Source organism: Delphinapterus leucas, chromosome 17, assembly GCF_059928025.1.
Source record: "Delphinapterus leucas isolate spDelLeu-1000000601 "Yukka" chromosome 17, BTC_Dleu_Yukka2, whole genome shotgun sequence".
Taxonomy (NCBI): domain Eukaryota; kingdom Metazoa; phylum Chordata; class Mammalia; order Artiodactyla; family Monodontidae; genus Delphinapterus; species Delphinapterus leucas.
In genome coordinates this window covers 4233408-4254641 of record NC_143145.1, presented here as the reverse complement: position 1 = coordinate 4254641, position 21234 = coordinate 4233408, and the positions used below count along the sequence as shown (strand labels likewise).

The window sequence follows — 21234 nt, the reverse complement described above, 5'->3', positions numbered from 1 at the left end:
GCAACTACTGAGCCTGCGCTCTAGTGCCTGTGAGCCACAACTACTGAGCCCTTGTGTCACAACTACTGAAGCCCGCACGCCTAGAGCCTGTGCTTCGCAACAAGAGAAGCCACCGCAATGAGAAGCCCGTGCACCACAACGAAGAGTAGTCCCCGCTCACCGCAACTAGAGAAAGCCTGCATGCAGCAATGAAGATCCAACGCAGCCAAAAAATAAAATAATTTTTTTAATGAATGAAGTAATGAATGAACGTATGCTCATCCATGTGCTTATTCTTTCATCCCTTGCACGATACTCACTGAACATCCTCTGTGACAGGCAAGCAACCTGCTAGGTGTCAGGAATGCAGGAGTGGGCAAGATCAATACTGCCTCAGCGCACGGAGGTGGGGGATGTAACGTGACACAGAAAATAGGTATTCACTGAGCAAATGGATGGGTGGGTATATTCTTGTCCAGTCTCCATGGGGTTAGCCTCCATCAGCCCTGATATCCACGCTCCACCTCTCTCTACCTGGATCTGGACTCCCAGCCTCTGACCTTTGACTTCCTGACCCGGGCTCCGATGCCCTTTGGCTTCTAGTTAGTCTGGCCCATGGGAGCGGAAATCAAAGAGCAGGAAGAGAGAGGGGTCTGGTATTGACTCTCCTGCCCTCCCAGCTTCCCTGCGGTTCCAGACGGCCATGTTCCTCCACGTGCCAGGGCCCTTTGGAAGCCCTCCCTCCTCCACGACCCCAGAGCACAACGTCTCCGCGAACCACCAACCTCTCCCTGCCCAGGCCATCCAGGCCCCGGGCAGGAGCTTCCTGCTGCTGCTAATCCCAGGACACCACGATATCTTTCTGGTTTCCTTAACCCTGACCCTTAACCTCATCAGCTCCCTTACCCCGAGACACTTTACTAAAACACTCTTCAAAACTCTGGGCTGTCTACTGCTTGCCCACACCCAAATTGGCAAGTCGCTTTTAAGCTGCGTGACCTCGGGCAGGTTTTCAACCTCTGTGTGTTGTTTCCTCATTTGTAAAATGGCACTGATAGAGCTGGTATGAGAATTAAATGAATTTATAGATACGTAAAATACATAGTACTTATACATCAGGCACTGTTCTAGATACTACCTATAATAAACGAAGCAAGTTCAAAGACATCACCGCAGTGACGCCTTCTCTGACACACACGTGCAACTGGATTCTAACCTGGTCATTTGCTCTCACATCCTCAGGCATGTGGATTTATTTGTTTTTTCAGAGCATTTCGGGTCAGTATATGAAAGCATTTCGGGTCATTTATTTCATCCGCCCGTTTCCTGCCTGCCCTGCCCCATCCTTTTAAGCAGGCCCCGTCTCTACTGCTCATCTCTTTAACCCCAGTGGCTAGGACAACACACGCCATATAGTAGGACTCAACAGGAAGGGAATGAATGAATGAGAGCCCCGAGGTTAAAGGAAGGAGTCCACTGCCCTGCAGGGAACCAGCCACAGTGTTTATGACACCACCCAGGTGTTCTGGTTTCTCTGTCTCGGGTCCCCCACATGGCTTCAGCACAGCCAAGGGGAAACTAAAATTTATTTTTAACTGCATTGTCTGCTGGTATGTTACGGTTAGGGTGAAAAACAAAACTATGAACCCCTGACTAATAACCTGAAACTTCTCGTAAGCATAATCTAATAATCATGATTAAACCTGGTCTCTTTCTTGAAATCAGTTTCACCTGTTTGAGCCCTGTACCCCTGAGCCACCTGGGGAGCTTCATGAGGACATGGGTTTTTCTCCAACGTTTCTATTTCTCCCAGCACCACACAGAGCAGAGGAAGGCCCGGCAGGCCCGAGTCCAAGCTGGGGGGGCCTCAGGAGGGCACTCCATGCCTCAGATCCATGAGCAAACCCTGTTGGTTCTATTTTCAAACTTCATATCCAGAAGCCCATCGCTTCTCCCCAGTTCCCTAGGACTCCTTGGTCTGAGTCAGTATCACCCTTTGCCGAGAGGACCACAGCGGTCTCCCAGGCTCCCTGTCCCAGGCCTGCCCACCTCACAGAGCCTACTCTCCAGTCCCTGCACTGGCCTCCAGCCTGTTCCGAGTCTCACCTCTACCCCTCCACCCTGCTCCAGAACTAGCCTCCTCCTGGCCCTTTATCAGATCTGGAATGAGTGCCCCTCAGTTTCTCCAAAGGACAAACGGGGGAAATGCCAACGGTCAAGGGTGGTTGTAAATTCTCTGTGGGGTCATGGGTGTAAAAATCTAGATCCTGTTATTACCCGGCTACGGGACAAAGAGCACGTGACAGGGTGGCTCACACCAGTCTGCTCACAGGTCATCTACGTGGCCTCTGTCCATTTCTCCTGTGTCCGGTCAGGACTTCCCCGAGGCGTGGGGCGGCCACCACGTCATTTTCAGTGAAGGGCACGCCCCAAAGCTTGTTCAGCGGAACGGAACAGCCAGGAGCCTCTCTGAAAAGGCAGGTTCTGTCTCTGCATGGCTCTGCAGGATTCCAGCCCAGGGCTCATTCTGGCAGAAGGAGGGGAGAAGGCTGACACGGCCCTGCAAACGCCATGGAGGAAGAGGACCCAGACTGAGGGGTGGTGCGGGCTCGCCCCATAGGACTGCCATGGCAGGTGCCCAGGCCCACAGCACAGGACCCCAGGAGACTGGAGACGTGCCCGTCTGCAATGGAGGTGGGTGAGGGTCATGACAAGCTGCCTGCTCTCTGGAGAAGAGTCTCACCTCCTGCAGTCGGCCTCCCACACTCAGGAAATCAGGCCACTGGGCGGTCAAGGCTGACCATGGTTCTGCATCTCAGTTTGACCAGGGACGCTGCAGGAGTATCATTCGACAGGACTAATGGATGGGGATCAGAGCCAGCGGGGCACAGCAGTCAAAAGACAGACTTGGAGCTCGACTGTCTGGGTTCAAATCCCACCTCTCCCCCTCACGACCTATGAAGACACGGGCAGACGCCTAAAGCTTGCTGTGGATCAGGTTCCTCTCGGTAAGACAGTAATAGTAGAACCTACCCATAGGGCTGTTAGGAGGACTGAGTTAAGATTTGTGAAGCACTCGGGACAGTCCTTGGCTCCTACTGACCGCGTGTGAGTGTGGATAAGAGATGCCCTCGGGGGCAGGGTCCAGCCTCAACCACAGGAAGTGAGCTCACTGCCACGGAGGAAGTCGCCTCTGGGGGAGGAGCCCGTGAGTGTGGCTACCGCAGTGCAATGGCTTGAGCATGCTTTTAGTTTATTTCAAGCCCAAGTGAAAATAAAGTCAGTGTCCCCCAGCTGAAGATGAGCAATGTCGCTACACAGTTCATTCTTCAAGAGAGGACCAGGGTAAACGACAGATACGGTTGGTCCATGAACTCTGAGGACAAGCGGATCGGGATTTGCATCTCAAATCAGTGTACGGTGTTGATGGCTTGGGCCTGAGACAGGTCCTCCCTCACTCGGCTGCGTGCTGTTGACAGGTGGGCCTACCTTCACAGGGACTGAGAGCCAGCATGCACCAGACATGGGCAAAGACGAGCTGCAACGCTCCATTCAAGGTAAAACCAAAGACTACCATAAAAACTTGTATTACACATCAGGCAGCATTCTAGATGCTTTAGAGACATCATTCCCCATGGTGCTTCCACTAACCATTCCTGGGAGGTTTTCTGTTTTCCATTTCCCAGCTAAGAACATCAAGACTCAGAAAGCAAACGTGGAGATTGATTCAAGATGGCAGAGTAGAAGGACGGGCGCTCACTCCCTCTTGCGAAAGCACCGGAATCACAACTACCTGCTGAACGATCGACAGGAAGACACTGGAACTCACCAGAAAAGACGCCCCACATCCAAAGACAAAGGAGAAGCCACAATGAGACGGTAGGAGGGGCGCAATCACAGTAAAATCAAATCCCGTAACTGCTGGGTGGGTGACTCACAGATGGGAGAACACTTATACCACAGAAGTCCACCCACTGGAGTGAAGGTTCTGAGCCCCACGTCAGGCTTCCCAATCTGGGGGTCAGGCAATGGGAGTAGGAATTCCTAGAGAATCAGACTTTGAAGGCTAGCGAGATTTGACTGCAGGACTTCGACAGGACTGGGGGAAACAGAGACTCCACTCTTGGAGGGCACACACAAAGTAGTGTGCGCATCGGGACCCAGGGGAAGGAGCAGTGACCCCATAGGAGACTGAACCAGACCTACCTGCTAGTGTTGGAGGGTCTCCTGCGGAGGCGGGGGGAGGCTGTGGCTCACCGTGGGGACAAGGACACTGGCAGCAGAAGTTCTGGGAGGTACTCCTTGGAGTGAACCCTCCCAGAGTCCGCCATCAGCCCCACCAAAGAGCCTGTAGCCTCCAGTGTTGGGCCGCCTCAGGTCAAACAACCAACATGGAGGGAACCCAGCCCCACCCATCAGCAGACAAGCAGATTAAGGCTTTACTGAGCTCTGCCCACCAGAGAAACACCCAGCTCTACCCACCACCAGTCCCTCCCATCAGGAAACTTGCACAAGCCTCTTAGATAGCCTCATCCACCAGAGGGCAGACAGCAGAGGCAAGAAGAATTACAGTCCTGCAGCCTGTGGCACAAAAACCACATTCACAGAAAGACAGACAAGATGAAAAGGCAGAGGGCTATGTACCAGATGAAGGAACAAGATAAAACCCCAGAAAAACAATTAAATGAAGTGGAGATAGGCAACCTTCCAGAAGAAGAATTCAGAATAATGATAGTGAAAATGATCCAGGACCTCGGAAAAAGAATGGAGGCAAAGATTGAGAAGATGCAAGAAATGTTTAACAAAGATCTAAAAGAATTAAAGAACAAACACCTAGAAGAATTAAAGAACAAACAAACAGAGATGAACAATACAATAACTGAAATGAAAAATACACTAGAAGGAATCAATAGCAGAATAACTGAGGCAGAAGAACGGATAAGTGACCTGGAAGACAGAATGGTGGAATTCACTGCTGTGGAGCAAAACAAAGAAAAAAGAATGAAAAGGAATGAAAACAGCATAAGAAAACTCTGGGACAACATTAAATGCAACAACATTCGCATTATAGGGGTCCCATAAGGAGAAGAGAGAGAGAAAGGATCAGAGAAAATATCTGAAGAGATTATAGTCAGAAACCTTGCCTAATGTGGGAAAGGAAATAGCCCACCAAGTCCAGGAAGTGCAGAGAGTCCCAGGCAGGATAAAACCCAAGGAGAAACACGCCAAGACACAGTAATCAAACTGACAAAAATTAAAGACAAACAAAAATTAAAAGCAACAAGGGAATAACATACACAACGTTAACAGCTGATTTCTCAGCAGAAACTCTACAAGTCAGAAGGGAGTGGCATGATATATTTAAAGTGATGAAAGGGAAGAACCTACAACCAAGAGTACTCTACTCAGCAAGGATCTCATTCAGATTCAACGTAGAAATCAAAAGCTTTACAGACAAGCAAAAGTAGAGAGTTCAGCACCACCAAACCAGCTCTAAGACAAATGCTAAAGGAACTTCTCTAAGTGGGAAACACAAGAGAAGAAAAGGACCTACAAAAACAAACCCAAAACGATTAAGAAAATGGTCATAGGAACATACATATCGACAATCACCTTAAATGTGAATGGATTAAATGCTCCAACCAAAAGACACAGGCTTGCTGAATGGATACAAAAACAAGACCCATACATATGCTGTCTACAAGAGACCCACTTCAGACCTAGGGACACATACAAACTGAAAGTGAGGGGATGGAAAAGGGTATTCCATGCAAATGGAAATCAAAAGAAAGCTGGAGTAGTAATACTCATATCAGATAAAATAGACTTTAAAATAAAGAATGTTACAAGAGACAAGGAAGGACACTACACATAATGATCAAGGGATCAATCCAAGAAGAAGAGGTAACAATTATAAACATACATGAACCCAACACAGGAGCACCTCAATACACAAGGCAAATGCTAACAGCTATAAAAGAGGGAATCGACAGTAACACAATATTAGTGGGGGACTTTAACACCTCACTTACACCAACGGACAGATCATCCAGACAGAGAATTAATAAGGAAACACAAGCTTTAAATGACACAATAGGCCAGACAGATTTAATTGATATTTACAGGACATTCCATCCAAAAACAGCAGATTACACTTTCTTCTCAAGTGCGCACGGAACATTCTCCAGGATAGATCACACCTTGGGTCACAAAGCCTCGGTTAATTTAAGAAAACTGAAATCGTATCAAGCATCTTTTCCAACCACAACACTATGAGATTAGAAATCAATTACAGGGAAAAAAACGTAAAAAACACAAACACATGGAGGCTAAACAATACATTACTAAATAACCAGGAGATCACTGAAGAAGTCAAAGAGGAAAAAAAAATACCTAGAGACAAATGACAATGAAAACACGACGATCCAAATGCAGCTATGGGATGCTACAAAAGCAGTTCTAAGAGGGACGTTTATAGCAATAAAATCCTACCTCAAGAAACAAGAAAAATCTCAAATAAACAATCTAAACTTACACCTAAAGGAACCAGAGAAAGAAGAACAAACAAAACCCAAAGTTAGCAGAAGGAAAGAAATCATAAAGATGAGAGCAGAAATAAATGAAATAGAAACAAAGAAAACAATAGCAAAGATCAATAAAACTAAAAGCTGGTTCTTTGAGAAGATAAATAAAACTGATAAACCTTTAGCCAGACTCATCAAGAAAAAGAGGGAGAGGACTCAAATCAATAAAATTAGAAATGAAAAAGGAGAAGTTACAACGGACACTGCAGAAATACAAAGCATCATAACAGACTACTAAAAGCAACTCTATGCCAATAAAATGGACAACCTGGAAGAAATGGACAAATTCTTAGAAAGGTATAGCCTTCCAAGACACTGGATTAACTCAAAATGGATTAAAGACCTAAATGTAAGACTGGACACTATAAAACGCTTAGAGGAAAACATAGGCAGAACACTCTTTGACATAAATCACAGCAAGATCTTTTTTGACCCACCTCCTAGAGTAATGGAAATAAAAACAAAAATAAACAAATGGGACCTAAGGAAACTTAAAAGCTTTTGCACAGCAAAGGAAACTATACACAAGACGAAAATACAACCCTCAGAATGGGAGAAAATATTTGCAAACCAATCGACGGACAAAGGATTAATCTCCAAAATATATAAACAGCTCATGCAGCTCAATATTAAAAAAACAAACAACCCAATTAAAAAATGGGCAGAAGACATAATTAGACATTTCTCCAAAGACGACATACAGACAGCCAAGAGGCACATGAAAAGCTGCTCAACATCACTAATTATTAGAGAAATGCAAACCAAAACTATAATGAGGTATCACCTCACACCAGTCAGAATGGGCATCACCAGAAAACCTACAAACAACAAATGCTGGAGAGGGTGTGGAGAAAAGGGAACCCTCTTGCACTGTTGGTGGGAATGTAAACTGATATAGCCGCTATGGAGAACAGTATGGAGATTACTTAAAAAACTAAAAATAGAATTACCATATGACCCAGCAATCCCACTACTGGGCATATACCCAGAGAAAATCATAATTCAAAAAGACACATGCACCCCAATGTTCACTGCAATACTATTTACAATAGCCAGGTCATGGAAGCAACCTAAATGCCCATCAACAGACGAATGGATAAAGAAGATGTGGTACATATATACAATGGAATATTACTCAGCCATAAAAATGAACGAAATTGGGTCATTTGTAGAGACGTGGATGGACCTAGAGACAGTCATACAGAGCGAAGTCAGAAAGAGAGAAACAAATATCGTATATTAACGCATATATGTGGAATCTAGAAAAAGGTACAGATGAACCGGTTTGCAGGGCAGAAATAGAGACACAGATGTAGAGAACAAATGTATGGACACCAAGGGGGGAAAGCAGGGGGGCGGGGGTGGTGGTGGGGTGAATTGGGTGACTGGGATTGACATGTATACACTAATATGTATAAGACAGATAACTAATAAGAACCTGCTGTATAAAAAGTAAATAAATAAAATTAAGAAAAAAAGAAAAAAAGAAAGTGAACGTGTCTCAGAGGCCACACCAAGAAAGGACTAGACACGAGGTCTGAACCCAGGTCGTGCTGACTCTAAGCCAGTTTCTTGCACTACATAATGAACGTGCTGCTAAGAGAGCATGTGCCATAGGACAGCAGCACGGGCTGCCACCTCCCTCGCTGGGCTGAGGGTCCCTGAGACAGGAACTGGGCGTTCTGCCCCACCAGGTGACGGGTACTTGACCGTCAAGGAAGAAGTGCAGCCCTCCGGCGGTCTGCCAGCCCCTGCAGGTGCCCTGCGCCTCTATGGACACCAGACCCTCCATCTCCCAGGCCCAGGACAGAGACCCCAGGAAAAAACATGGTGGTTGATGCCAAGCCCACGAGAAGGAGAAAGAAATCTGCACCGAGACAAGGCGTGCTGCTCACACCTGCGGGATGCCGTACTGGTCGATGACCTGCCAGATATACCAGTCTTCTTTCCGAGACATCTTCCGGAGCCGGAAGGTGGTGACAAAGGCATACTCATCAGGCAAGCCTTGCGGGAACACATCCCTGGAGGGAGACAGAGACAGATGGCGCCAGGCTGAGAGAAGGGGCTGCAAAGGAGGCCCACGCACCCCGGGGTCACGAAGTCCTGCCACTCTGACCGCCTAGGGTTCTAAAGTCCACCTGCTCGCCTGCCTTTACCGCCTTTCCCTTCAATCAGGGCCTCCATACAACCCTCCGCGGACCCTCGCTGTGGCCCCTTCATTGTCCCGGTGCACCCGCCCTCAGCCCCGTCAAATCCACCCCCGCAGTGCTCGTCTGCTTCCGTCTCTCCAAAATCAGTAATAAATGCTGAACTGCCGCCCCGCCACGGGGCCAAATGTGGCTGAGAACTGCAGCCCTCACCTCTCCCTGCCTGCTGCCCCTCGGCAAGGCCACACTGTCACATCTTAGCCCGCGTGGTCCCTGCTCCACGTGCCAGGACATCCTCCGTCTCCACAGAGCACTGGTTTCCTGAGCTCGGGGGACCAGGCCCTCAAATGGGGGAATCCCTCGGCCCCTGCAGCTCCAGCCCAGACAGCCCTGCACTGCCCTTTCCCCTACAAATTCCGCACGCACGTTGTTCCGTGACAGAAGCTACAGACGTACGGTGTTGTGATGCCCCGCCCTAGCTGAGGGCGGCCAGGCTCTCACGGGGTGACTCCTGCACCCTGCTGCTCAGCGGTCGAGCAGACGCTCCCCTGCAGACAGCGGCGGGTCTCCAGAGCTCTCCTCTTAACCGCCAGCTGTTGCCCGGCACTCCCGCTCACGGCGGGCCAAACCCTGCTCTGGGGGCAAAGAATGCGAGGCGCTGCCTTCTGCATTGGAGGAGGTGGAAACCGTCTGGCCAGAGAGCCAGGAAGGGAAATGAGGAGGCGTCTGGGTTTCTGGTTCTCAGACTCGTGGGCCCTCAGGGACCCTTCGTTTGGCTGTAGAACCTGTGAGTACAGACTGGTCCTCCCTCTGTGATCTCGGTTCACAGATCCGAGCCGGGAGTTGGCCCAGCCGTTCAGAGTCGTTCTCTGAGCTGGGATTTCACCCAGGATCACATCCAGGCACTGGGAGCAGTGCCCTTTACTCCCTCGGGCCTTCCCAGGATTCAGGGACGTCCTAGGTCGCTGCCACACGGGAGGGATACGGGGCTTCCCCACCGCTCTGCAAGGACACAGGCTGTGGAGCCTCAGACGGACATTGCCCTTCAATTTTGTTTTTCTTCTCATTGCACTAATGAGGCCAACTATGCTACTGTTCTTTTCTAAACACGCTTACTTCTCAATGCACATGTATGTGTAATATACAAATATGCTATGTATGTACATCCACTATACCTATACATTGATAACTATATTTATATTTATATCTCTATCTATAGGCACACCTCGTTTTGTTCTGTTTTAGCCTTACTGTGCTTCACAGATTCTGTGGTTTTTTTAAAATTGAAGGTTTGTGGCAACCCTGCACCAAGCAAGTCCATCAGTGCCAATGATATGTACACTGTTTTTTAAGACGTAATGCTGTTGCAAACTTGAAAGACTACAGTATGGTGTAAACATAACTTTTATACACACTGGGAAACCAAAAAATGTGACTCTCTTCGTTTTGATATTCGCTTTATTGCAGTAGTCTGGAACCAAACCCACAATATCTCTGGGGTGTGCCTCTATCTCTCTCTCTCTATCAAGAGACTAATACTTTTTCTTAGGCTGTGTATACATACAGATATACAAGAGAGGGTAAAGGGATTGGAGTTGAAGGACCAACCTGAGTTTGAGGCCAACCTCTGCTTCCTAGGAACTATGAGATTTGGAACAGGTTACTGTCCCATTTTGAGCCTCAAATGTCACACCACATAAATGCTGAGAATAATACAAGCCTTGCTCCCCCCATTTTACTGTGGTGAGAAATAAGTGAGATAAGGTGTGTAAAGTGCCCTTGAAACGTTTAGCAAGTAAGAAAAATACAAATATTGACACCCCTTTTCATTATGAACACAATTAACCCATACATTAAAAATTATGCGTGTATGTATGTATCTGTGTAAATTGCATTAGAAATGAAAGGGATGCTATTCTCACTCAACATGTCAGAGCTCTGTCGGTTTGGTTCTGTTTTGCCATTAAAACAAACTCGAAACCACGTAGAAATTCCTTCTCAGGACGACTCAGCATAACATGAGCCCAAATCCGTTTCCCAGGAACACTTCAGCCCCACGTCCAGAGAGCAGAGTCCAAAGCCATTGTGCTGTTTGCTCCAAATGTCCTGATAGAAAGACGGCACCCTCAGCAAGTGGGAGGCCTCTGCTGGGCTCCCCACCACATGTGTGTAACGTGTGCTTTCCTCCCTCTGTTTTGTTCTTTCTGTATTACACGTTTGCTTTATTATTATTATTATCATTTTTGGCCACACCATGCAGCTTGCAGAATCTTAGTTCCCCCACCAGGAATCGAACCTGGGCCCCCTGTGGTGGGAGTGTGGAGTCCTAACTGCCAAGGAATCCCCTTGTACGTTTGCTTTAAAGTGAAGTTGCCTGTGATTTTTTTTTTTCTGTTTCTAAGTGGTATGGATGAATTGGACAAGTTAGGCCAAAGAAGTAAGGGGAGTTAAGTGGGAAATGGAACCTGGATTCTGTTCATCCCTGTGTGGCCCCCAAATGAGCATGGGACCAGGTGATTAAGATCACCCAGCATCTGTATCTCAGCCCCTGTGTGGACAGAACAACACCCACAGTCAGGAAGGCACGCCTCCCTTGAGGGTCTGCTGACTGTGATATGGTCTCCATCGCAGGGCAAGGAAACGGGACCCAGAGAGAGAAACTGACGTAGCGCTTCCTGTTCTGAACCAGCACTGTCCCGGGATGCTGGCGCTGTGAGCCGTGGAGGACGTTAGGGCCCGATACAAGTGCCTGGTGCAAGGCTGGCACTCAGAGAACGCCCACCGAGCTGGAGAAACGATTGCACGCCTGCAAAATGCAAGCTCTGAGGCCTGATGTGGCAAAGCCCACCTTTGCCAGGCTAGTATCTAACGGAGGCTTCTCACTGATCGTGGACTGATTCATCCCCTCCTCCAGGCAGGGCTCAACTCCACGCTGGGACTCAGCAGAGACCAGACTCAGGCCCTTCCAGGAGCTTCTCCCACAGCTGGGGAGACAGTCTGCAAATGACTCATTGCACAATCGAGTCGCTGGCTTCAATGTTGCTACATTTTATGCAGGAGGACAGGTTGTGAGGAGAGAAAATAAGGGGAGGCCTGGCTTAACCTCAGAGTTAGGGGGAGGCATCCTTGAAAGCAGGACAGATGAGCTGTACTTCGAAGGACAAGCAGGGGTAGAGAGAGGGCAGTGCAGACAATGATAGGCCAGGACGAACCTGATGCCGGAAAGGCAGCACGGGGCTAGATCACACACAGGGTCTTCCCAGGCCCTTAGCTTAAGAACACTCAGAAGTAATTAAAGAGTTTTAAGATGAAGGATAACGTCAAGATAAAATATCACTTTTCATTTTCAAAAGACCATTCTGCCTGAGAGGAGAAGAACGGAGCATTAATTTTGGTGTCATCATTAGCCCTGGACTGGAGACCCCACAGGCGTCAGACCCTGGACTCATCTTTGCATCATGACCCTCTCAAATGACGCTGCAAGGCGGACACATTCACCTCACATGAAACAGGTACCATGACTGGGGCACAGGGACCTCCCATGACTTGTGTAAGGCCAGGCACCCAGCAAACACTGAACTGGGTCTCCACTGGCCAAAACGACTACATGACTCTGGGTGGTGCTCTGCCTGCGTGTCATGCAGTGGCTGGTCCACAGTAGGTGCCGTGGATCTAAGCCATAAATGATAAACGTTTGTAGTTTACTGAACTAACAGAAAAATGCAGGCATGAATGGATGGAGGATGAACACCACACCTGTACGGACAGGTGAGTGTAGAAGGACCAGGGGACCAATAACGTCAACGGTAATACATGGTTAAGAACGAGGCTGAATTCCTGGGTCAGTGATTCGGCTGCTTCATTTCAGGGTGACCTCACCAGGCACTCTGTAGGCGAAATCCCTGCCCAGTGCTCAGTGGGCAACCGTGCTGACCAGCACCTTCCCACCCTTTCAGAGGCGTCCCGGGCAGGTTTGGAAGGAGAAGCAAGCACTCACTCAGTCCTTTGCACCACAGGGAAGGCTCCCATCCGGACGTAGGAACTCTGCGCCCCGTTCTCTCTCTCCCCCAAGATCGCCTTCACACTGAACAAATCCATCAGGTCAAAACCTGTCCAAAGAGAAGAGCCAGGAGTGAGTTTGGCCAGAGGAGCCCGGGAGACAGAGGAAAAGCACATCTGCTCTCTGGGAAGGTGGCCAGCCCGTCCTGCCCTGGGGGAGCGGGATTTAAGCATAGGGAGCTGTGCAAATCCAGCTCCGAGGTGAAAACAGAAACAACAGAGGGAGAAGATGGACAGCTTCTGTTTCCATAGCCAATTGCAGGAAACACGCAGAGACGCTGGGGTTTCCGATGAAACATGAGCCTTCGTGAAAGTCCTGGATCACAGGCAAGCATGGAGTAAGCAGTCGGCCACCATTCTGGCCGTGTGGCTGGCATTCAGGGAGCCCACGTGGAGACACCCGGCTCACAGAGCCTGGCTCTGCAGGCTAAGTGGCAACTTCGGCTTTCCTTCTTGCAGCCACATTTCCGCAATTCACTCGGACTCTGCTTGAATTATAATTTAGCAGCATTTAAACTGCATGATTTTAAAGAGCGAAACATCAGAGAGAAGAAAACTCTTCGTGACTCTGCATTAACGGAAAGGCGCGTTTCCTTTTGTCATGGCTCTGAGAAAGGACCCTGCTCACTGGCCACACGAAGTAATGGAAAAGACACGAACTTTGGGCTCAGGCGAGCTGGCGGGACGGGGGTCATCCAGCTCAGTCACATATTTGTGGGATGCTGAGCGGGTTACAGAACCCGCAAGAGCCTCAGTACTCGGTCGTGACAGAGGCTTGACACCCGCCACCTTGGCTCTCAAGAGAACCCCAGGCGGTCGCTCAGCCGTGGCAGGAAACCGACTCAGCAGGTCAGTTGTTCACTCAGGATTCTCCACCATCAGCAGCACAAACTTATCCACGACCCCCTACAAAACCACCTGGACCAGTCTGGGGGGGCTGGCTTGAGTCCTGCAGCTGGGGTCCTCAGAGGTGCCCAACCACGATGCCCACACGGAGGCAACGGTGGGATGTGCCGGCCTGACACTGCGTCCCTGGGGAAGGGGAACCTCGCGGCAGATGAGAGGAAGCCGCCTGTGGGTGGGCACCAGGCCTCACGCGTCTCCGCATCCCCAGGCTAACACACCACGCATCAGTGGCACCTAACCCACGAGGCTTCAGGAAGGTTCTTGCTGTCTCCAACATTCTGAGACGCTGCCACGGAAACCAGGAAACGAGCTCGCAGGGCTCCCATTAGGATGATTAAAACATCTTCTAACTGGATTCTGTCCCAAGAGATGGTTTAGTCATTCAAGTTGTATTCTGAGAGCCTCTCTGTTCCAAGCCCAAGCCCTGTGTAAGATGTTGCAAGAGCAGAAAGGAATTAGCATCAACTGAGAGTTTCAGCAGCAGAGTCAGACAGGCCTGGGCTGTGTTCCTGACCACCAGGTCCTAGCTGTGTGACCTTAGGCAGGTTGCCTGACGTCTCTGAGCACCAATTTCTTCATCTGTAAAAAGGGGATTGTCTTTGCACCTCATAGGATTGTGGTGAAGCTTGGATATGATACAAAGCTCTTCGTACAGAGCCTGACATAGGGCAGAAGACCCACAAAATAATTTTCATATTAATTATTTCCCTTTACAATGATTACAGCCTCTTCTCCCACTAGATCCTATCCGTGGGATAGAATTTCTTTACGCATTCAATACATACTTTTTGAGATCCTGCTCTGTGCCAAGCATGTATGAGCACTGGAGACACAGCTGGGAGAACTGGTACCCTAGTGGGAGACCAATAATAAGCACATGTCCAGCACAAATGTAAAGGACAATTTCAGGCAGGAGGAATAATTAAACAGGATTTGATGGGAGGTGAGCAGGGGTGACCGGGCAGGCCTCAGGGGGCGGGCCACCTGAGCAGGGGCTGTTCCAGGCCTGGGGCAGGGCCTGTGATGGCCTGGGAAGGGATTCCATGCAGAGCAAGGCTGTGCTGAGATTGAGGCCCTGGGGGACTCTAGGCACCGGCCCCTCCCCAGCCCCTGCCACTCTGAGGTTGCCTAGTTCTCAGAAAATGACTAAGAGTTGCCATCATGTCATTTCTAAACAGCATCTCACACACCAGCGAATTAACAGAATTCATGGCACAACGTTAAATGAGATTTGGTCCTTAAGATAGAAAACGTGTACCCAGAAGCTCCCTCATGGATGAAGACAGCACACCTTGGAACAGTGTGCCCTTTAGTGCCCACTGAGGCAAACGACCTAGCCTCCCCAGAGATGCAGGGGCCCCCCAAGGGGCAGGCGCCCCCCAATGTCATCACCCGCAGCTCTGGGTTTAAGGCCTCACAGAGCCCGGCGGGTCCAGCGGGCTCAGCGGGTGGAACGCACTGGGCCACACGAGGAGGGATCTCGTGAAGATACGAAGGGCCGCCCGTGCACTGCGGCCCTGGACCTGGAAGTGACCCGCAGGGCTGGGAAGCAGAAGACAGTGGGAGGGGCTGGTGCCTGGGAATGGGGTGAGTGGCCCACAAGGGTTCCATGGAAGGGACACCGAGCGGTAAAGGGCCCGTTTAGGCTCAGGTTCTGTTCCCAGGAAAGGCAGAAGAGGCGGGCGCAGGTTTTGGAGCCACTCTGCCCGGGTGTGAAAGCAGGCCCAGCGCCGGCCGGGCCACAGCCCGCATCCTCGTGTCTCCTTCAGCAACGAGGCAAGGGTAAGGGCCCGACTTGCAGGCTCGCCGCCTCGGGGCCTCCGGGCATCCCTGCCATCTCCCCCTGCGGGAGCAAGTGGGTCCCGGTGGGCTCTCCCGTTTGTCAGCACTCAGAGGCTCTCAGCGGCCTGGGAGCAAAACCCCTGGAGCGGTAACTGCCTGGACATGGGGTGGGCTTTCGCTCCAGGGAAGCAGCCACTTTCATTTAAGGAGGGAAAGTGGGGACCGGAGAGCATCTCAGTGAGACACACCTGGGCCCTCCCTGCTCCTAGACTCTGCAGCTCCACGACTCTGACGCAACTACTCAGCTCCTGCAAACTCCCACTTCACAGGGCTGCCCGAGGCCCACAGGGATGCGCGGGCCCCGGGGGCTCCCACTGAGTGCCGGCTCTGACTCAGAGAGCGGGCTCAGAGTCTGGCGGGCACGGGCCCGATGCCGCCCACGACGGTGCCAGGCAGAAGGGCAGAGAGGCCCGCTCCTCCACTTCACAGCTCCGTCCCTGTCACTGGAAACCGCCCCCTGAAGCTGGGCTTCCTGGTAGCAGTCATGTGTGGGAGAATAAAAAATAGCTTTAGAAAAGCAAACATATGCTCTACTTTCTAGTTCCACTTTCGTTGGCTTCCATGGATAAAAACAAAGACTTAAACACCACAAAACTCTGAACAACAAGCAATTAACTAGGAGGCAGCAAAGGGCGCCGAGAGAAAGATGAATTGCCTGCAATAAATAAAGGCCGGGAAGGAAAATGAAAAATGTTCCCGAGGTAAAGGGACCCTGATGCGAGGCACCGCGCGATAAAGCGGCGATCGTTTAATGTAGAAACCACAAGGATGCACCTTCCCGAAGTCACGGACTCAGCTGAACCAGGTGGTATCAGGGACACCGTGACGATCGCCCAGAGTCCTTCAAAGGTCTGCGCTGGACGAAGCTTTGCCGGACCCCCCAGGCACGGAAGTTACTCCCGGGTCTTTCGTGGGTCTGGCCGAGGTGCACACGGTTAATCTGTCCCCAGGAGAAGGTGAGCAATTTGAAGGATGGGACCTGATCTGATTCATGTTTCCATCCCTAAAGAAGTAAGAGCTCTGGTTGTCGTTCTTAATTGAGGCACCGTCAGTGGAAAGAGGGAAGGAGAGAAGAAAGGAATTCACTAAACCATTAAGGGCCTCCTCCATTTAGATGCCCTGTTGGCTGATCCAATGTTCAACAGGACAAAATCCCAGCCCCAACCCCCAAAAGTTTAGTGTCTACAGAGAAACAGGCACAGAGAGAAGCTGTGTTGGTATCATGGATGGGTAAACGAGAAGGAGGGGGAATGGCTGGGCTTGTATAACAGCACATGGAATATTTTCCCTGCCCAGCTGAGGAGCAATCAGGGAAGGCTTCCCAGAGGAGGCAAGGCCTGGCCTGAATTTAAAGAACAAATAAAATCTGGGCAGACAGAGATGGAGGGAAGGGCATCCAAGGTAACTGGATGTGCAAAGGTCACCGGACCTGAGTCACCGAGGTTCTTTCTGAGAATCCCACTATTTCGGGATGTCAGGAGCCATGGTTAGGGGAGTGAGCTAGGCAGGGGCAGACCAGGCTGGGCTCTGTCGGCCATACGAGGCGGTTTGAGTTTCTTTCTACAGGCAGTGGGGAGCCGCGGAAGGGCTTTAAAGCAAGGGAGAAACACAATCTTGTTTCTGTGCTCGAAGACCATTCTGGCAGTGGGGATGGAGGAGGCAACGGTGGGATGTACCGGCCTGGGGGAGACTGGGGAGGACTAGACTTGGAAACACAGGCCTGGGAGGAGGGAGGGAAGGGGCACTGAGCTGAGACTATCTGAGATGCTCGTGACATGGCGACTGTTATCTGGAGGTCGGAACTCAGGTAGGAGCAGAGAGACATTAGGATGTCTGTGGCCCAATCTCAGAGCTGGACCGTGCCCAGCACTTTCTTTCAGCTTTAAATAGCTGACCCCCCAGGAATGTTGTATAACACCTTCAGTCACTAGAATTTGCAGAACATTCCGTTTTTAGAGCCGGGAGGGGTCCTCAGAGATATCATGTCGGATGTATTGTTGCGTAAGTGGGGAAACTGAATCTCAGAGAGTCGGGTGATGGACCCAGGCCTCCAACCTGCTTTGTCTGTTCTGTTCCCCGTGCTCACTGTTCCAGCCCAGATAAGCCCTAAAAATAGCTGGAGTCATTTAAGGAACCGCCTGGAGGTGAGGCTTTGGGGAACTGCATTTTTTACAAAAGCTGCTCCGGTTACCCGACTGCGTCTAAGTTGGCAAGTATGCGGCGCCATCTCTCCCTAACTCCGGTCTCAGCTCCAGCTGGCAGGAGCCTTTTTTCTGGTCTGGTTATAATTAGAGGAGATGATAGATCCCGCAGGCTCTCTGCTCTCAGAGCTGCACAAGCAGGGCATCTGCACCGCGTGCTGATGGATGCCCACCCAGCGCTGTGATTTACTTCCTGGGGGCCTCGGAGCCCACCAAGGGGAGGCGAGGTTCCAGGCTTCACTGGCGGCAGATCCACACAGCGGATTCCGCACAGAGGGTCCCGTTTCTATCCAATCACGACAAGACTCCTCAGCGAGATCCTCACACGCCAGAGCCGAAAGGATTTGTTCCCAGCTTGCGTAAGCACACGTGTGCACAGACGTGCACACACGCACATGCGTGCACACACACGTACACACAGACACTTTCTGAATCTTCCCGGCCAGAATCAGTTATTCTTCAGTGGAAAAAAATACTAGGGGCTCTTCAGTCCGTAGAACGAGAGGAAAGCTCCTTCTGAGTTACAGACGATAAGGCAGATGAAATGGTGCTCATTTGCGTCTCCTCCCTCCCTCCCCCTCTTCCTTCCGACGGGCTGGATGTGAGCCCTGACTCCGCCACAAACTCAGGCAAATTACTTAATGTGTCTGTACCTGTTTCCCCAGCTACAAAAGACACAATAGTGCTGGTCTCCTACACTGTAAGGGTTAAATGAGAAAATAAGTGCAAATCCCTTGGCAGGCAAGGACGTGGTAAGCATGTAAGTGCTGGTAAGCGTCAATTATTACTATTTCTGTTATTAATGGTATGACTGTCGTAACTTCGCTTCTGTGAACAGACACACTGGATAATGAATTATTTAGGGGAGATGCCGTTACGAAGGATTCATCGCTCAGGAAGCCCGATATGGATGATGCAGCAAGGTAAAGATCTGCCTTCCAGGGTGACCTCAGCGGAAGTTACTCGGGGGCAGAGCCGGCAGAGGCCCAGCCAGGCTCGAGGGATGGAGAATAGATTACCCAGAGCCAGAGCTCCGCTGGGTAGTACCGAGGCAATCAGTGGGGACATCCGTGCTCCCAGCAGTTTTGCCCTTTGGACGGTGACTTGGCTATAAATATTTTCACTTCAAGGTAGCTGCATTAACACAGTGACTGGGATGGAAGCCATCTTGCTCTCAGGAGTTAGACAAAGACATCCTGATAGAGAGAGTAAGCACCTCATTGAGCACTGACTACAGCCCAGGCGCTCCCCCCGGAAGTGCTAGTTTATCCGGGAGACGCTCAATGGAGGAGAAGGGTCAGCAGGGAAGGAGGCACGGCAGCTGAAGAGGAAAGCAGCACCAAGCCGGCTGCCCCCTGTGGGGACGTGCTGGCAAGTGGGTCAAGGGGCCGGGTGTTTCTTTACCGACGCTCACTGCTTGAGGGCTGGGTTACTCCCGAGGAGTGTTAATCCCCTGGCACGTTTCACCTGCCGTGCACACGGGGAGCACAGCCTCCTGCTGTTCTAGAAACAACGCTCAGGCGCCAAGGTGCAGATGCTGGCGTGTTCGCATGGGCAGGCGAACCCGGGCAGGGTCCCTGGGGAAGGGGTAGGGCACTGCAGCACCTACAAGACACCGGGTTCTGATGGCCCGGGGCTCACTGCCTTGGATGGGAGACTGACTGCACTGGTTAGAAATGGACCCGAGATGCTTTGGGGTGGAGAGACGGGGCTCCTGACAGGGCTGGCGTTGGTGAGGGGAGCAGGGCTGGTGTCCTGCAGGGAGGAGAACTTCCCTGAGATCATGCACTTGAAGTGTTCAGCTGGACGCCTGGGAGCAGCTAATGGATGCTCATCACCATCGGGACGAGGGGGCCGGCTCAGCGTCCCCCGCGCACCCAGTTACCCAGTCGTGGTCGCGTTCAGAGTCAGCCTCCGCGGAGTTTATTTCTGCCGCTGGCTCCGCAGTCGTGTGTCTCTGTGTTCCCTCATCCGTTGATTCATTCATGTATTTATGACTCTGATTCACTCCCAAATGCATTTATTTATTCACCCTTTGCCCGGCTGCCAATCACTCGCTCACCATGTCACTCACTCCACTGCATTCTCTACCGACCCTACAGCATCACCACCTGCTCCCAGAGGGAACACGTGAACGGTCTTCCCTGCTGACGGTTCGTTGACGGGAGCTGCTACCTGCACAGTTCAGACCATCCTATTAGGACTTCGGTGAAGGACAGGAATGAGGACAGCACCAGCAAGGCTACCCTTGAATCAAGGAGGGTCATGGTCAAGTCCAGCAAAAAGCACAGAAAGCAAGCCGTGTAGGGTGGCTGTTACTCTCTTACCTGTGATTTCCTTGGTTTCGCCATTGGTGTGCTTAAAGCGATCTCCCTCTACACGAAGGCTGGGGCACAGCACGTCTGAGAAAAGCAAGAGGAAAGAGAGATCGATGAGCAAACGCAGCCCACGGTTCCTCCAGGGCACGTGACGTCATTGGGACCCTGCGCCAACCCCCCTGCACGCAGGACGTCCAGCATGGGGCAGACGCAGAGGCAGCGCCACACTGACGGAGTGTTTCGTTTACTCCCAAATGTACTTGTTAAGCATCGGCCCTGCCAATTCTGTGCTCGTACGGGGATGAGAGAAGAACGGGCACGGTCCCACCCACAAGGAGCTCACAGTCATCCGTTAGAGGGGGTCAGACACGGAGGTCCACACGATCAACGCGGTCATAAGTGACAGAAATGGGTCTGGGTTGCTAGGGCACTAAGGACTCTGATCCAACACCTAGCCCAGCCTGGGGAGGTCAGGGAAGCTTTCCTGGAAAGCTGATGTTTGAGGTTTCCCTTAAAGGAACAGTAAGACTCAGCCAGATGGACTAAAGACCAAAAGGCGATACAGGCAGAGGGAACTTCATTCATAAAGGCAGGAGCTTATAGATGAAAATCGCAAGCCAGCAGGGTGTCAATGAAACAGGAAACGTGCTGGGGGCCCACCTACAAGGTGTCTGTTATGCCGCCCCAGGGAGCTTTAGGTGCAATTCCAGAAGCAGGCGTAATCCCAGAGGAAGCAAGACTGCTCAGTTACACAAAGGCAATGGAGTCAGTCACACAGTGAAAAATACTTCATTATACGATATTACATAAACGCCTTATTATACGATATTACATAAATGTCTTATCTGAATGTCTTCATGATTTCTCACTCAAAAAAAAAAGTTGGAAGGAAAAGGGATTCTTCCAGTTGCCCTAAAATTCCCAGAAAGAAACTTACGGTTTCTTTCAAAGGGGAAAGGATAGGGGAGGGATAAATTAGGAGTTTGGGATTAGCAGATACAAACTACTATATATAAAATAGATAAACAACAAGGACCTACTCTATAGCACAGGGAACTATATTCAATATCTTATAATAACCTATCAGGGAAAAGGATCTGAAAAAGAATATGTGTGTGTGTGTGTGTGTGTGTGTAACTTAATCACTCTGCTGTACACCTGAAACTAACACAACATTGTAAATTAATTATACTTCAAT

General features: G+C 50.5%; 1 protein-coding gene across 1 annotated transcript in view; it reads right to left on the bottom strand.

Annotated features, from left to right (window-relative positions):
- COL22A1 (collagen type XXII alpha 1 chain) overlaps positions 1–21234 on the bottom strand; it is a 233432-nt gene that overhangs the window by 180374 nt on the left and 31824 nt on the right. Inside the window, exons 3-5 of the mRNA XM_022555244.2 lie at positions 20046–20120; positions 12708–12819; positions 8461–8584 (exon numbers count right to left, since the gene is read on the bottom strand). Coding sequence (XP_022410952.1) covers positions 8461–8584; positions 12708–12819; positions 20046–20120 — 311 coding nt within the window. The remainder of the gene's footprint in view (positions 1–8460; positions 8585–12707; positions 12820–20045; positions 20121–21234) is intronic.